Genomic DNA, 19,235 nt, shown 5'->3' with positions numbered 1-19,235 from the left:
AGTGTCCAACATGCTGGTGATATTATATTAAGCATCTGTTGGACATGTATTGTGATCCGTGATAGTGCTAATGGATATAGCAGAGTATATCGCTTGGAGCGGATTGGTCATACGCTAGTTACGGGATTCCATGGCTACCTAGGTGCATGCCAGTATCCACATTACGCATGGATTGGCATCCAGTTATGGCGCCTGCAGTCACATGAGCATTGTATATGTTTATGCTGGCACAGGGTGGTACAAATTCTAGTGTTTGGCTTATTTGATATGACTTCCTAATGGGATAAGCAAAAATCGTAGTTACTATTATTTAACATCTTAACTTGACTGTGTTTATCACTAAACGAATGATTCCCTGTACTCTATTAACCCCTGCGAAAGAGGAAGAACTACAGTGCTATATTATAGAATATATGTGGTTATCACAGCCAAGATAATATCTTAGTTGTGTGAGCAGAAAGGAGCTTTAACCTCACGGCCTGTGATACCACCGCTAGTGCTATAACACACTGTTAGGCCACTCTTACAATGTGCTTTTTACCACAGCATTTTGAACATGCAGTAGAACGCTTCCATTGTTTTCAATGGGACCTCGCCTATATGCCCTTAAGCGCAGTCTGCTCTATTTTACCGTGTTTAGCGCACCTCATCAACAATGGGGTGCGCTAAATCCAGCTCTCGGAGACAGGAACATGCGGCCGGAAATGAAAGTTAAATTGTGGCATTTGCCGCCCGCATTTATGAGAGTGGCTTTAGCAGATGTCTGCCCCACATCGGCCGGTCTCCTCAGTGCTTTCTGCCTCTTCAATGTTTGGTAAAAGCTCCGTTCTGCTCACACAGCTAAGATCTTATCTCAGCTTTCACAGGGTTACTAGTGCACTGAATGATTACTGACAGAGGAGAAAGGAGAGCAGATATGTACCCAGTTCTCTGTCCTGACGCTACCATACAAGCAGAACAGGTTCTGTGTTTAGAAGTCATTTTCATTTCCTAAGGCCTCCTTCCCACGAACGGATTTACGCCGCGTAAATTCGCGGCAAAAATCCGCTGCGTGGCCCCCTGCTATTAGGTTCTATTGAACCTAATAGCACAATGCTCACGATGCGTAATTCCACCGCGGAATTACGCACCGCGATTTCTCCCGTCCTCACCCGCAGCATGCTCTATTTGCTGCGGGTGAGGACGGGCTGTACGCGCTGACGGCTTCCATTGCAGTCAATGGAAGCCGTCCGTTCACGCTATCTCCCGCTGTAACCAGCGGGAGATAGCGTGAAAAAACGCTTCCCCACCTACCGCCGCAGCGTCATTTGACGCGGCCGGCGCGTCACGTGACACTGCCGGCCGCGTCACGTGACGCGGTGGGCGTGTCACACGACGCGACGGCGGTGGGCGGGGAAGCGTTTTCACGCTATCTCCCGCAGGTAAGTATAGGGGCTCTGGGGGGCGCCGTGACGGGCTTCACTGCGTAATATTACACGGCGGAGCCCGTCACGCTCGTGGGAAGGAGGCCTTATGATGGTCCCCAGGATAAAATGAACAGTAAGAAATGACTAAAAGCATTTAGGGATCTATTTATTCTTCAGAATTAACTTTATTTGTTCTCTATTTCTCAGAAAATGCCTTTAAAGAAATTATTTCAACACTACTAGAAAGTTTCATCTATATGGCTGATTTGTCTATTTAGTGAGGATCTGAAGAGCATTGATTGCAAAGTCAGATTCCAGCCATTGTTAAAAAATTGTTAGTTCAAAAAATGAAGAAGTCAGCACTAAAGCATGACAAAAGTTATGAGCAATGAATCCACTTCTTATTTGCACAAGTTCTAGGTATGAGATTAGTAACTGGGCTCCACCAACAATCCACTGTTGATGGGAATGTCAGACATTAAAGAATTTTTGATCTGCAACTGTAGACCATCCTGGGATTCGGGATTAGTATTTTTTTCCGGAGTGAATGCAAATTATTGGAATATTTTACAGTAATACTTTTAGAGGAGGTTCAATTTTCCCACTTAGTTTCCCAAAGCAGTCACCATCATGTTCTAGTAATATTTTTCACGGTCAGCTACAAAAGGCTTCAACGTTTTCCAGCTAATAACGCTGCCAAACTAACAGATCTATTAACATTCCACAAGGCTTGCATTTGTAAGTGAACATTATACAGAGGGACACATTGAATTACATGATGTCCTCATTTGCATGCTTTACACATAATCAATTACATCTGCAAAGCTTCAAAAACATTTGTTAGTCAGACATCCTATTTGATTTTCAAAAAACCTAATGGCCCATTTTAGCTCATCAAATGCACAATTATTCATAAGCTATCCCAACTCTAAAGGCCCATTTAGGCACAACGATTATCGCTAAAATTCACTCAAAAGCCATCTTTTGAGCAATAATCGTTGCGTCTAAATGTGCCCATCTTTCAGTTTTCTGCCAAATGATGGATTTCAGTTTGGCTTGAAATCCGTCCTTCAGCAGAACAGATGATTACATTGTCTCAGCTATTCTCAGCTGTCAGCCCCGCCGGAGGAACAAAGAATTTATTCAGCAAACAGCGGGTGGTCCTCTGAATAAATTCAGCTCCCTGCAGCTCACATGCTACTAATTGGTACTAATAGGCATTAGTACCAATTAGTAGTTTATGCAAAATGGACCCAATACATAGGAGTTTGAATCTTCCATCTTATATTAGATTTTCCAATCACTATGTATAGCATCCAAGCTTCCAGAACTTCCAATAATTGGAAACTCTTTACAAATTTCCATATGAGAAAAAAACTATGGGAAGAGATGGACCCAAAAAATCCATGAAAAACATGGATGCATAAATATAAAATGTATATAATTAATGTGAAAAAATACAGAGACAGCAAAGGGAGCAATAAAAAAACAATGCCATCTCCATATTCTCCCCTAAACCGTTCACGTTTCCATGGAATGCTGTAATTCAATGTCAAACCTCACAATTATTCCTACAGTAGTACTTGAAAGTTTGCGAACCCTTCAGAATTCTCCAGATTTCTGCTTATTTTTGACCTTAAATTAGATCAGATTAAAGAGAATATTTATTTATTCAGGAAAATGATCCAATATTACATTTGTGAGTTCTAAAAGTATGTAAATCTTTGTTTTCAGTATCTTGTAAAGCAATAACTGCATCTAAACTTTTCCAGTAATTGTTGATTAGTTCTGCACATCGGCTTGGCAGAATTTTAGCTCATTCATCCGTACAATAAAGCTTCAGCTCTGTTATGTTGGTTGGTTTCCTCCCATGAACTGCTGGCTTCAGGTCCTTACACAACATTCCTATAGGATTAAGGTCAGAACTTTGACTTGGCCATTCCAAAACCTTAACTTTATTTTTTTTAACCATTCTATTGTTCTATTGTAGAACAACTTTGAGTCGTTACCTTGCTGCATGACCCATGTTCTCTTGAGATTCAGCTTACACATAGATATCGTGACATTTCCCTTTAAAATTAGCTGATATAATTCAGAAATCCATGTTCCATCATTGATGGCAAGCCCTACTGGCCAAGATGCAGCAAAATAGGCCCAAACCATGATACATCATCACATTTCACAGATAGTATGAGGTTTTTATGCTGTACTCAAGTGTTTTCCTTTCTCCAAATATAATATTTTCCATTTAAAGCAAAAAGCTCTATTTTGGCCTCATCCATTCACAAAACATTGTTCCAACAGACTTCTGGCTTGTTTACATGATCTTCAGCAAACCTGCAGATGAGCAGCAATGTTCTTTTTGGATAACTGCTGCTTTCTCCTTGCAAATCTGCCATGCACACCATTGTTGTTCAGTGTGCTCCTGATGGTCGATTCATGAACAGTAACATTAGCTACCGGTAATACGAGATAGGATTTTAGTTGCTTTGCAGTTACCTTGGGTTCCTTTGTGACCTCGAAGTCTATTATATGCCTTGCTCTTTGGCATAATCTTTGTTGGTCAACCACTCTTGGGAGGATAATAATGAGCATCAACAATACTTCTGAGGTGTACAAAAATCCCCTCTGTTCATGCCATGATACACTTCCACAAACGTGTTGTGAAGATAAGACTGATCTCTGTTCTTTAAATAAAACACATTATCCACTTGCCATTCCATTGGTTAAAAACATCTGACTTTAATTTCACATTTAAATTATCTCCTAATCCAAAAGGTTCACATACTTTTGCCACCCACAGACATGCGATACTGGATCATTCTCAATAAATAAATGACCATATCTAATATTTTGGATTCATTTGTTTGATTAGGTTCTCTTTGTCTAATTTTAAAGACTTGTGTGAAAATCTGAAGTAGTTTTAAGTCAAATATAAGCAGAAATATGAAAAATTCTGAAGGGTTCACAAACTTTCAAGCACCCTTGTATAATATAGAATATCTCTGCAATAACATTATACAGGTTTTCTGCATCCTGTGGGAATGACCCGAGGTGTTCTAAGAAGAGTCCAACATATAATGAACTTCTCATGAGTGTTGCATATTTTCATAATACACATTGAGGAAGAACTGGCACATCAGTTAACCCTTTCCAATCCACTGTCTGACGTCTTAAGACATTACGATTTAAGGCTGTACAGCTCCGATGTTGGAAGACGTCCGTCGGGGTTCTCTTACTGTATATTGCCAGCCTCTTTGCTGTCGGAGCCTATCCAACGTGTCACCTCATGCAGTACTGGCTTTAGCCAGCAGATAGGCCGTTGCATAACGGCAGAAAAAGAGTAAGCCCCCTAGGAAAACCAGGATACAAACTGGATTGGAAAGGGTTAAAGGGCTGCAGAAAGGGCAGAGAGGTAAAAATGACAACCATTTCCATGCTCCAAATTCTCCCTGCCCACCACCTTAACCTCCGTTTGGACTTGACTTTCAGTACCTTACTATTTAATATTTCCCAGTTTACCCCTTTCCCTTACTCCCCCCCCCCCCCCTCTATGTCCTAACAAGTATAATCAACTTTTGTGCTAAAATGTAATAAATTGGAAAAAAAGAACTCATGCTTAATTTAACTAGGAAACTGGAGTTGCAGATCGATATATTTCTTAATGTTCCATCCCAGTAATTTGAGAATGACCACACATTCAGATGTTTTTTATCTGCACATTTTTTTTATTTTGTCTGGCTAATGGACTAAAATGATGACAAGAAAATTGTTTTGTGTCAGTTGAGCACAACAACTAGTTTTTCCGTTGCTTCAGAATCCTAAAAAGGTTATTTTTAAAATCGTAATTCCAAAGTATTTCAGTAAGTCTGCAACGCCAGAAACACATTAAAAACCTTTTACTCTCTACACTTTCATCTGTGAATAATATGGAGAAGACGACTAAAATTATTTTTCAGAATGATATAGCTCTAACACCTGCGGCGCACAGCATAGTGCCAGTTCATCCAGAATCCTTATTTTTAGACATACAGCCTAAGTAAAGCATTTCCCTCATTAGACTAAATCAGATGAAGTAGCATGTCATTACAAAATATTTTAACAGTAACGTATTTCCCAGAACACTTTAGCACCACACCCTGAACTCTCCTAACAAGTTTTACAGTAAATTAGGGATGATATAAAAAATAGTTCTTCATACCAAGGATGGTGCAGGAAAATGGATTTGGTTACTAAAGTAACTGTATATTTATTTCCACCCAAAACAAGAAATCCTCTTTTAAAATATGACCTTTATAATAAATGCATTAACAGAGTCCTGTAAACCCAAGATATTACACCAACAATCACATGTATATGATTATCACCAAATGCATCCAAATAAGCAGGGCCATCTGTCCAAATTTTTCTTTAAGTGAATCCATATTAATCAAAGCCTCCGACACGGGCAGCTTATACTCATAGTTCGAATATAATACCTCCATATGTATCAAGCAGTAATGAATATGCATTAATCTGTCAGAGGAGGATGTGTACTCACAAATCCATAGGGTCAGCCCAAATAGACCAAGCAAATAAGTCAAAATATCAGTCAAGAGGTATGATGGACCAGGGTTGATGAATTTGTTCCTAGTCACTCACTATCTGCCTGCAACTAAAGCAACCGCCATGATAAATCATCTCACTGTCCACCACTGCACCATGCATCATATGCCATCAACCTGGCACTCTTTCCATATCCCATAACTTTCCCTCACAAGTCACATGGTTCATACAGGGCACACCAACATATTTAGTGGGTGCTACAACTGCCTATAATGGCAACAGAGAAGAAGGCACTTTAAAGTCCCCTGAATGAAGTACCGTGTTTTTCGCTCTATAAGATGCGCCGGACAATAGGACGCACCCCAATTTAAAGGGTGAAAATAGGGAAAAAGTATTTTGGACTCACCCAGGGACAGTTTAGGGGATAGTGCCGGGTGACGGAGCACAAGAGGTCTAAAACAGCAGAGCTCCGTATCATAGCAGCGCTTATCTATGACAGGTGGAAGGGAAAAAGCCAATTGGTGGAGGCGAGGAAGCAGCAACAGTTCCCGACGGCTTCACCACCAATCAGTGGTACGTATGGGCGTTCTTCAGGCCTGGTCCCTCATCGACTGATATTCTAATTTATTTTTTTGGGTCTATGGGTGCTGATTCTATGGATTTGTGAGCATAAGTACTATTCTAGCAGATAATGCAGATTTATAACTGCTTGCTGGATATTGAGATATTATAGTTGGACTATGAGTATAAGCTGTCTGAGGCTTTGATTAATATGGATTCACTCTAAGAAAAATTTGGACAGATGGCCCCTGCTTATTTGGATGCATTTGGTGATATTAATATACACATGATTATTGGTATAATATCTTGGGCTTACAGGACTCTTTATATATATAATAGATATGATATTTTAAAGGAGTTTTCTTGTTTTGGTTGGGAATTATGGACATTGAACCCCAATTATATGTGCTGACATATAAACATACACTACCGTTCAAAAGTTTGGGGTCACCCAAACAATTTTGTGTTTTCCATGAAAAGTCACACTTATTCACCACCATGCGTTGTGAAATGAATAGAAAATAGAGTCAAGACATTGACAAGGTTAGAAATAATGATTTGTATTTGAAATAACATTGTTTTTACATCAAACTTTGCTTTCGTCAAAGAATCCTCCTTTTGCAGCAATTACAGCATTGCACACCTTTGGCATTCTAGCTGTTAATTTGTTGAGGTAAGCTTGTGAAATTGCACCCCACGCTTCTAGAAGCATCTCCCACAAGTTGGATTGGTTGGATGGGCACTTCTGGCGTACCATATGGTCAAGCTGCTCCCACAACAGCTCAATGGGGTTCAGATCTGGTGACTGCGCTGGCCACTCCATTACCGATAGAATACCAGCTGCCTGCTTCTGCTGTAAATAGTTCTTGCACAATTTGGAGGTGTGTTTAGGGTCATTGTCCTGTTGTAGGATGAAATTGGTTCCAATCAAGCGCTGTCCACTGGGTATGGCATGGCGTTGCAAAATGGAGTGATAGCCTTCCTTATTCAGAATCCCTTTTACCCTGTACAAATCTCCCACCTTACCAGCACCAAAGCAACCCCAGGCCATCACATTACCTCCACCATGCTTACCAGATGGCGTCAGGCATTCTTCCAGCATCTTTTCATTTGTTCTGCGTCTCACAAACGTTCTTCTTTGTGATCCAAACACCTCAAACTTGGATTCATCCGTCCACAACACTTTTTTCCAGTCTTCCTCTGTCCAATGTCTGTGTTCTTTTGCCCATTTTAATCTTTTTCTTTTATTGGCCAGTCTCAGATATGGCTTTTTCTTTGCCACTCTGCCCTGAAGCCCAAAATCCCGCAGCCGCCTCTTCACTGTAGATGTTGACACTGGTATTTTGCGGGTACTATTTAATGAAGATGCCAGTTGGGTACCTGTGAGGCGTCTGTTTCTCAAACTAGAGACTCTAATGTGCTTATCTTCTTGCTTAGTTGTGCAACGCGGCCTCCCACTTCTTTTTCTACTCTGGTTAGAGCCTGTTTGTGCTGTCCTCTGAAGGGAGTAGTACACACCGTTGTAGGAAATCTTCAATTTCTTAGCAATTTATCGCATGGAATAGCCTTCATTTCTAAGAACAAGAATAGACTGTCGAGTTTCAGATGAAAGTTCTCTTTTTCTGGCCATTTTGAGCGTTTAATTGACCCCACAAATGTGATGCTCCAGAAACTCAATCTGCTCACAGGAAGGTCAGTTTTGTAGCTTCTGTAACGAGCTTGACTGTTTTCAGATGTGTGAACATGATTGCACAAGGGTTTTCTAATCATCAATTAGCCTTCTGAGCCAATGAGCAAACACATTGTACCATTAGAACACTGGAGTGATAGTTGCTGGAAATGGGCCTCTATACACCTTTATAGATATTGCACAAAAAAACAGACATTTGCAGCTAGAATAGTCATTTACCACATTAGCAATGTATAGAGTGCATTTGTTTAAAGTTAGGACTAGTTTAAAGTTATCTTCATTGAAAAGTACAGTGCTTTTCCTTCAAAAATAAGGACATTTCAATGTGACCCCAAACTTTTGAACGGTAGTGTATATACCTAAACGCACACCTCTGAATTCCTCCATGTATAATGATTAGGTTTCTGTTGATGCCTATGGAATGGTTAAATCAGCACTTGGGGATCATTTAACAAGGACAGATGCTTCAGATTGTGGCCAAGTTAATATGGTAGCCATTTTAACGAAAGGGCTTTGTTACAACAGGAACAGTTTGTGTATTAAAATGGAAAAACAATAACTTTAACAACTTGTGACAGCATGTTAAACAATACTGGAAAAGCAATAAACATGACATTCATATACAAAGCATAGACACATTTGCTTTTGGTCGGGAGGGTGTCAATGCTACACATTGTGTGGAATTAATCCTATACGCCAAAGATTCCATCCAGTGTTCCGTGACAATAAAGCAGCTGCTATCATTTAAGTCCGATCCCCACTGCAGGGGACAATGGAAACAGAAAAACGCTTTCTCAAGCATTCTTCGGAAAACAACACAATCTATGCATTAATCTACAGCCACAAACAAGCCGCAACTATTTGCGTGCCTGCTTTCTTGAATACAGATCACGTACAGACTGCAGATACAAAGCTTCAATATTCACTTATAAGTTACACAACATCTTCGAGCTATTGAAATGTGCTAGGCGGATGACCAACTTGTGAAACATACTAATAGTCTGTTTCCAATTCAACCAATATACTTAATATCTAGTGGAAACTGTGGTCTCCACAAGTCCTGCCTGGGGGATCTCATGACTCTCTAGAGGCCCGGGGTTTAGGCATGTATGCCCATAGCAGAGTGTTAACTGTTTGATCATTTGTTACCTGCCTTTAGCGATTCGATTTTCTGCGTAAAGAAGGCATTTGTTGAACAATGCTAAATAAGGGCATATTAAAAACATTTCTTGTCCTTTTGATTTCATCCAGGAAACAGCTTTACAAAACAAAAGAACACCAAACCTAATGCGGTAATGCAGACTGAACACCTGGAATCCATTCTTTTTAGTTAATACCTATTGAATGGGCAGACTTCACAAAAAAACCCATGCATCAAATAACAAAAAATGTATTTCTTTAACACATTTATGAAGGGCATATGTATTCCACAGCACTGTACATCACTTGATTTACCCATTAGGGCTCACAGCCTGAATTCACCTATTAGTAGGATTTTGGATGTGGGAGGAAATCCACTCAAACATACAAACTCTATAGAGATGCTTCCCATGGCTGGACTTGAATTCAGGACTTCAGCACTGCAAGTCAACAGTGCTGATATTACATCATGAGTAGCCATACTTATATAACATAGGGTACAAGGTCACAGACCAAGAAGACTCTGTATGCAGTCACCAATCACAGAACGGCAATGTGCACATCCTACATGTTAAGAGTTGGGTTCCGCTGCAACATGCAATGCAGTAATGAAACGCTCCCACTAAAACAACCAGTTTACATTTTGCCTTTATCCTACTATAAGGGCTCCTACCGACTTGCGTTTTTTTTTTAACGCGAATGTCAATGGGACTTTCTAATGTTAAAAATGCATCGCGAGTTTGTGCTTTGTGTTTTTTGAGTGATGCGTTTTTAACATTAGAAAGTCCCATTGACATTTGCGTTAAAAAAACGCAAGTGGGTAGGAGCCCTAGTAAATATTTTATATGAACTGGACTTAAGTTATGATACATAAAAGGTAGATATGACCATGAAAAGCAAATTTAAAATAAAAAGCAAAAATTTTTATGCAAAATTAGGCTAACCTTTGAGTCATCTTGCCCAAATTTTTTTAAAGACTTCCTCACATAGTCTGTAAAGGATGATGACTTGGAAAAGATCTTTCCAACACGTTGGTCACTGAAAAATAAGTGTTACAAATACATTGTTATTGGTACAAACTCCAAGTATTAACCTTGGAATCACAAAGAAGTTAACAGGAAAAAAAAAACAACAAGAAAATGAAACAAAAAATTAATAGAAATGCAATGGATAACCCACCACTAGAGATGAGCGAGTATACTCGCTAAGGCACTTTACTCGAGCGAGTAGTGACTTAGCCGAGTATCTCCCCGCTCGTCTCTAAAGATTCGGGGGCTGCCGCGGGTGACAGGTCAGTTGCGGTGGGGAGCGGGGGGGGGGGGGGGGGGGGGGGAGAGAGGGAGAGAGAGATCTCCCCTCCCTTCCTCCCCGCTCTCCCCCGCCGGCCCCCGAATCTTTAGAGACGAGCGGGGAGATACTCGGCTAAGGCACTACTCGCTCGAGGAAAGTGCCTTAGCGAGTATACTCGCTCATCTCTACCCACCACCCAAACTATTTTTTTATAATACTATAATTAGTTTACACGATGAGACATTTCCCTCTTTGTACAAGATTACAAACTTAAACGGTATGATCAACTTCTTACATTTTTAGGATAGTCTTGTTCTGTGGAACTAGCGAATAGGACCTTGAAGGAAAACAATTGTTGAAATTTGGCATAATTATGTTTGGGTTTAAAATAACTTTAAAAATAAAACCGGTCACAAACATAACATATTAGAACAATGCATTATTCATAATGTAAAAAAGAAACAACGCTACAAAATCAAACAATAGAAACATGTTTTCTCAACAGTCCTACGAGTTCAACATATGGAAAAACTTAAATTTTCAAATTAGAACAGGTCACACGGTGGTTAGTGGGAGCCTCATGTCCTGGTTTGAGAATTTATAGCTACAGGACAAAAAAAAATCTTAGCACGTCAGATTAAGATCTAAATCATATCACAAAGACTACATTCACATACAAAAAATATTGGATGATGTGCAATATTTTACTTTACGAAGTTAAATGGTTGACAAGGTTAAAAAATACACAGGGCCATCAAGGGCAACCTCTAATCCTATCATGTTGATCGAGAGAAAGGCAAATCCCCCCATAAGGCAGGTGCCAAGTGCCCCATAATAGAAGACAAATTCCTTTCTGCAATCAGAATAAATCCCTAGATCAACGTCCCATATCCAGAAATCAGGTACCCATAACTAACAGTATACTTTTCAAGAAAGGCATCCTAGCCCCTTTTGAACCATCATGTGGCAGAGAGTTCCATAAACAGTACAAATCGTGATGATTGCAGAACTTGTTTCCACGGCCCAAGTGCATAACCCTACATTTATCTGCATTAAACTTTATTTGACTTTTCTTCACCCAACCTTCCCCAAATCCTTCTATTATATTATATTATCCTCCTCTCTGTTGATTACTTCACAGAGCTTAGTCTAGGGCTGGGCAATTTTGCTAAAAATTTAAATCTTGATTTTATAAAACATACGGACAATTCTTGATTTTAATCTCAACTTTATTTCACTAAATTAACTGAAAAAAAATAGCCCTATGAGGCCTTGATTTTTGCTGGATGAGTTGAACTTTTTAATGGCACCACTTTTGGATACATATAATGTGTTCTTGTACTTTTATTAAATTAGCTTTTTTTGAAAGGGGATGGGAAAAAAAACCCTGAAATTCAGCCATGATTTTTTTACGGCATTCACTATAGAGTATAAATGACATGCTACCTTCATTATGCAGATCCCTACGTTTATTGTGATACCACATTTATAGTTTTTTTCATATATACAGTACTACTTTTCCACAATTACTTAACCCTTTACTGATGAGCCTATTTTTGCCCTTAAGGACCAAGAGATTTTCATCATCGCATGAGCCATAACTTGTTGACATAATCATGTGAGGGTTTGCTTTTTTTGAGACAAGCTGTATATTTTAATGGCATCACTCTGCGGTACATATAATATGCTGTATAACTTTTATTACATTTTTTTTTGGTAGGGATAGATGGCAAAAAAACCCAAAATTCCACCATTGATTTTGCGTATTGTTTTTGTAGTGTTCACCAATGAGTAAAAATAGCACGATAATTACCGTATATACTCGAGTATTAGCCGACCAGAGTATAAGCAGAGTCAATAAGTTTTACCACAAAAAACTGGTAAAACTTATTGACTCGAGTATAAGCCTAGCTATACTGAAGTATATACTAGATAAAGAAAAAATGCAATACTCAGCTCCCAGCCGGCGTCTGTGTCCCCAGCGTGATGGTCTCCCTGGCAGTGCAGCAAGCTGCTTGAGAATTCTCCCTGCTGTCATCTCCCTGCTCAGCTTTGAATTCCCCCGCCATCAGTGCTGTGTAAGTAAGCGCTATGATTGGATTGAGCGCCAGCCAATCAAAGCTAGCGCTCAATAAACCAATCACAGCCATTCAGTGATGTCATCAACTGAATGGCTGTGAATGAATGATCGAGTGTCGGCTGTGATTGGCTGGTACTCGATTCAATCACAGCGCTTACCTACACAGCGCTGACGGCGGGGGAATTCAAAGCCGAGCAGGTAGATGACAGCGGGGAGAATTCTCAAGCAGCTTGCAGTACCACCAGGGAGGCCATCGCGCCGTGGACACAGATGCAGGCTGGAGGGTGAGTATTGCATTTTTTTTTTAACCTCACTTGAGTATAAGCCGAGGGGGGCTTTTTCAGCATAAAAAATGTGCTGAAAAACTAGGCTTATACTCGAGTATATATGGTATTTTATCTGGATCAGCATAATGACTGTAATAGCAAGTTTATATAAATGTTATTTTTTTTTTTTTTACTATTGCACAATTAAAACATGTTTTTAAAGACGAATTGAACCTGCATCGCCGCATCCTAAGATCCATAGCATTGTTATTTGTCCAGCAGCAGAACTATGCAAGGGCTTGCATTTTGCAGGAACAGTTTTAATTGGTATCATATTTTGAGGGACGTATGACTTTTGGATTACTTTCTATTGTGTTTGTTTTTGAGGAAAACAAAAGAAAAATATGTACTTGCATTGCTGAATTCCAAGGTCCATAACATTTAATTTTTTATGCCAATGGTGCTCTACGAGGTTTTGCTTTTTGGGAGTCGGTTGTAGTTCCTATTGGTATCATTTTGGGACATTTTGAACACAGCACATGGAAATGTACTAATCTTGTCCGAAAATCGGACAAGAGTAGGACATGCTATATCTTGGGTGAGGTTGTGGATTCTGATTATCTGTACATTTCAAAGGCATTTGATACTGTGCCACCTAAAGGTTGGTGTATAAAATGAGAATACTGGAACTAGGAAAAAACATGAGTAATTGGGTTACCAACTATCTCATTGATGGAAAGCAGAGGAGGATTATTAATGGTGTATCCTCCGATTAGATTAAAGTTAACAGTTGGGTACCACAAGGGTCAGTATTGGGTGCTTTTTTAAACCTGATTATTAAATACATTATGGAGGGCTTACAAAGTATAACTTCAATAAATGTAGATGAGACTGCGCTCTGAAAATTAATCTACAGATCTACAATATCACAGAGGAATTTTTGGAAGCAGGAACCTTGGGTGCAGAAATGACAAATTAAGTTTAATGTGGATCAATGTAAGTTTAGGCACTTGGGTAAAAAACCATTGGAAAAGACTTGGGAACATTAGTGGTTAGTAAACCTTACTTTTGGAGAGAAAGTCAGGCAGCTGCTGCCAAGGCAAATAAAATCACTGACAAAAACACAGTTTTGCCTCTATACAAATCACTAGTCAGACCACACTTATAATATTGTTCACAATTTTGGGCATGTGCATACAAAGAAGATAAGGGAATAAAAGAAATGGCTGGATTGCAGATGATCAAAACAGGTTATTAAGCTTGGGGTTATTAAATTTTTGAAAAATGGCTGCTTAGGGCCAATGTAATTATAATGTACACATATGAATGTAGATGACAGATGTTTTTAATAATCTTTTCACGCCTAAGCCTGCAACCACAACAAGGAAATATCCAAAATTTTGCCAATTTTAACCTATATGGAGTTATACAACTATTTTCATACACATACTCCAAGATAGCATCTCTTAGAAAACCCTAACCTATTTTATCCACAATAGATTAGGAAACTGTAGCCTAGTTTAACAAGCCCTTTTTAAATACTGCCCCACATCTGCTACGTACAAGTCCTGTGGGACAGACCATATCATTGTAGAAGCTTTGAGGGGAAATAAAAGAGAAGTACTGCATATATGTTATCAGGTATTATAGAAGCCTTAAATATTAGAAGTAAAGGTTTGCCTCTTCTTGAATCAAAAATTCAAAGAAGCTTTATTGGCAGAACCAAATAAACTTTAGCAGCGCCAAATCCTTCAGAACTTAGAGGTGCAATGCCATCAGGACCCACTAATTTGTTTACTTTTTACATGTCCCTATAACATTATTAGTTTGCTTTTTTTGGTAATTTAAATATATTTGTTGCCATTGAGGACCCACCCAATATTAATTAAATATTCATACTACACAACTGACTTAAATAATCACTAAATAGAGTTGAGCGAACGTACTCTTCTGAGCTTGATGCTCGTTCGAGAATTAGCATACTCGATGGTGCTCACTACTCGAGCGAGCATAACGCCGTGTTCGACCCCACCATAGTTTTGGCCCCTCCCTGCTGCGACATGTCAATTATGACCCCTCACCGCTGCGCATGTCCACGGTAGTTTGTGGTTGGAGAAAGAGAGAACACAAACCAAAAAAAAAAAAAAGCTCGGCAACCAGCGGGTCCCATACAAAAATGCTCGAGTCTCCCATTCAAGTCAATGGGGTTCGTTACTTGAATAGAGCTCTCGAATTTTACGAAAAGCTCGACTCGAATACGAGGACCTGAGCATTTGGGTACTCGCTCATCTCTATCGCTAAACATTGCCAAACTACATAAATAGCCATGCACCCTATTCTCCTTAGACTTTTATTGTATTCTTCCTAACAGAACTTAATCCAGTATCCATACCTTTGTGTGATGCCATACACTTCTTTGCAGATGACTTGAAGAACTGCTCGATAAAACAAGGACTCGGTAGGAAGCTTGTAAAAGCAAAGTGAACACCAAAATGTGCAAGATTATTCATCAATCAACTGCATTTGAAATACTGTTTACATCAAGTGCCTATAATATGTCTTAAGGAAAATTATATAATGTCTATGTATTGTATGAAATCTTTTCTATTCAGGCTTTTGTAATCTTGGTCTAATACATGCTAGAGTCCCCAAGAGGACAATCAATAATGGTGGCCATTACAATGTCCAAATGTAGAAGCATCTCTGGTTTAGTATGATGAAATCAATTGTGGGTAATAAAGATAATATAAGAGGCTGTTGGGCTCACTTAGTAGAGATGCACTATAAATGAGCATAACAACATGAAAGCACTTGTATGAAGCCAACCAAGAGACCTTTAATGCATAGGAAAATACAAGCTCAGAGCCTAGACTACTGAAAGGGTTCTTCACGGTACTCCAAAACAGGTTCAAAACCATATACAAATATATAGAAATGGCTACTAAAGGCGCCATGTCCGAAATAAAACTGAAGAATATAATGTCAGAATGACGAGAGTAAAAAATAAGTTGATTACATCACAAAAAGACAAAAACAAGCAGAGCTTCATATGTATGTATGTTTCTACCACACGTTTAGTGAGGTCATCTGTCCCCTTCTTCTGGGTTGCGGTGTCTTTTGACTTAAGGTTATAAGTATACTGGGACTTTATTTTAGTTAAGCCTGAGAAAGACTCCATTCTGGAGTTGAAAAACATAACTTTGATTGGCTTTTCTTTTGTAATGTAATACATTTATTTTTTGCTGTCATCATTCGGACATTATATTCATCAGTTTTATTTTGGAAATAACGACTGTAGTAGCCATTTCTATATTTTTTTCATTAATATCTAAAGGTAGGTCACCCATCTAATTCAAAAGAAAAGGGTTGGAATGTTTTTTCTCCCTCACTCCCTATGGAATCATAGAACCTTAAACCATAAACTATTTCTAAACAATTTGAGATTGTATATAATAGCCATCACACTCCCTTGGGATCGTTAAATGAATACTGGGTTTATTATAATTAAGCTAAAGTTCAAATGTAATGTGATTTTTAAACAGACGCATGTCCGTGAAATGACAGAACTAGATGAACAATGAAACAACTGATGTAAGCATTACAATATAATAAAAATGTGCTTGGTTTATACTGTAATACAAAACCTAACCCGTTAGTGACGAGCCTATTTTTTGTCTTATGGACCAAGCTATTTTAGTTGTCGCATTGTAAGAGCTATAACTTGTTGACATAGCCGTATGAGGGCTTGTTTTTTGGGAGGAGTTGTATTTTTTAATGGCAGCACTCTGGGTTACATATAATGTGTTGTATAACTTTTATTCTATTTTTTGAGGGGAGGGACAGATAGAACTTCCCCCCAGAAACTCCTCTATTGTTTTGGGGTTTTCTTTTTATAGCCCTCACCATTTGGTAAAAATAACCCAATAACTTTCTGATGTGAATCAGCACGATTACTGCGATACCAATTTTATAGAGATTTGAAATTTTTTTTTTACTACTTTTGCACAATTAAAACACATTTTTAAAGAAGTATTGAATCTGCATCGCTGCATTCTAAGACCCATAACATTTTTATTTTTCCATGATGCAGGGCTAATAGGCTGAGTTACATGGCAGACATGAAGGCCTTTCTCAGGCTTCCCGCTGCCATGTGAACCCATTGGTACCTTGCCATCACACTTCATGTGCTAATGGGTGACAGAAGAAGTCCTCTCATTTTGTCATCTGCTCGCATGCTGCAGTTGCTATTGATTTTGGCATATAAGGCTTTAATTTGCCAGGATCTGAAGTTTCTATCCTAATCGTAGTTCGAACAAGAGCTTGGCTGTCAGCAGCCAGCCAATTTATCACCTTAAAAAGATGTTTGTGCAGGTTTAAAGCCCATTTGTGAGGTTAGTAAAAATACATATTGGCAATCACTAAGGGGTTAAAAAACACCAACATGTATGTCCTTTACAATATGGTGAACAAAGAAGCAGATAGATTTCTATTAATGTACAGATTACCAAAAATATACTTTAAATATATTTCTATATCACAGCTACCAGTATATTCCAGTTGAGTTTCTATTCTAGACATAGATAGAAACTTCTCTCAACAATGATTACAGGCCCTGTATAAAATTAATAAGATTTTAAGTATGGACAGATACCATTTAAACAGAAAATCGCATATGGAGTCTATAGGATTTAGTATGACAAAAGGAGTACCCATACCCTGGTTCAGCTCACCATAATGGACTAACAGTTTTCACCCAGATGTTTATTAGTTATATATGTAATTGAGAACCCAACTGGTCAACTAAGTTAAGAGAAAGCCTTTCAAGAACCTTCTCAAAACGTTCTAATAATCTGGTGTTCTTGTTATTTTATTTGCCACTTCAAAACTACCCAAAGGTAAACCATTTTATTATTTAGGTCCTTTGGGTCCATACACAGGACTACAGATTTAACAGAAACAATGATTAGGTCCAGATTTAGAGAGTACATGATGACGTATGATTTGTAAGTGATGAACACATTATATTGTAAAAAGACTAGGTAAGCAAAAACACCATTCTTGTGATTTTTTAAAATCCTTCTCTTTTGACATTGACAGAAAGTGGACAAGAATAAGAGATGTTTCGCTCATCACAGGTGTTTGTGTTTTAGATGTCATCAACATTGAAGGTGTTTCGCTCACTAAAAAAAGGATATAATCATATATATTATGAGCAAGGAGTGCAATAAAATACAAAAATAATCCATACTCAACTCCCTAAATGGCCACCGGATCCTCATCACTCCAATCCCGGAAGAAGCTGCAGTGGTCATGTGACTGCTCAGCCAATCACACACTTCAGTGGTGATTCTGCATGAACAGTATGTGGCCGCCGAAGCCTGTGATTTTCTGTGTGTTTTTTCCCCTGGTTGCTGAAGTAGGGACTGGAGCTCCTGCACTGAACCTGGGGGCTACTTAAGCAGAGTATGGCTTATTTTCTATTTTATTACATTTCTTGCTTATAGTAGTTTTTTATTCTTGGGAAACTACTTTAGTAGCCAATTACAGTGAGCTGGTATTCCTCTATTGAATAATCCAAGCAGCATATTGATAACCATAATTAAAATAATGCAGAGGGACAAAGTTCAGAAATTTTCAGTTTTGTACTGCATTAAAAAAAGAAGCATGAAGCAGCATATTGAAGCAGAACAGCTCAGAGACAAATCCTTATCATCTTATATTCCTTTTACAAGAGAGACAAGTTTAGGTAATACAGGCGAGCAGCTGTAGGGAAAATTCTCGGCAGCTGCTCTCCCTGACCTGCTAATAGTATCTTGCGAGTGCAGAGAGGAAAAGGGCTGCTGCTCTGTTCTGTTCGCAGGGTGAATGTAAATAGCACCGCAGTCTGCTTACAATGTTGTGTCTGTATTTGATATTTAGTCCTGTCTTCAGCCTTTTTTATGTATATAGCGCCAACATGTTCTTTACACTTTACATGAATATAATTCTTAAATGGTCACTACAACGGTGGCAAATCATTTTAAAAGGCCACACCAAAGAATTTCTTTTCCACTCATTATGTTAATAGCTCCCCGGTATATATAAGTCACTTGGTATTACCTTGGTGAGTTGTCCTTTTCACATAGAATATTCCTGAAATCCTTTTCTCTTCAGTTGGGTCATGTAATTTTACTTTGTCTACCGAAGATTTCTTTTGTTTTGTGCTCTCTCAAGAAGTCACTATCTCAATCACTACAATTCCTATATGATGAACCTGC

General features: G+C 38.8%; 1 protein-coding gene across 1 annotated transcript in view; it reads right to left on the bottom strand.

Annotated features, from left to right (window-relative positions):
* The window catches only part of METTL25 (methyltransferase like 25), a 185,590-nt gene that overhangs the window by 27,447 nt on the left and 138,908 nt on the right, over nt 1–19,235 (bottom strand). Inside the window, exons 9-11 of the mRNA XM_066591488.1 lie at nt 15,371–15,444; nt 10,928–10,969; nt 10,287–10,380 (exon numbers count right to left, since the gene is read on the bottom strand). Of these exons, the coding sequence (XP_066447585.1) occupies nt 10,287–10,380; nt 10,928–10,969; nt 15,371–15,444 (210 nt within the window). The remainder of the gene's footprint in view (nt 1–10,286; nt 10,381–10,927; nt 10,970–15,370; nt 15,445–19,235) is intronic.

Source organism: Eleutherodactylus coqui, chromosome 2 (assembly GCF_035609145.1).
Source record: "Eleutherodactylus coqui strain aEleCoq1 chromosome 2, aEleCoq1.hap1, whole genome shotgun sequence".
Lineage (NCBI taxonomy): Eukaryota > Metazoa > Chordata > Amphibia > Anura > Eleutherodactylidae > Eleutherodactylus > Eleutherodactylus coqui.
Note: the sequence above shows the minus strand (reverse complement) of the source record. Positions and strands in the feature narration are given on the sequence as shown.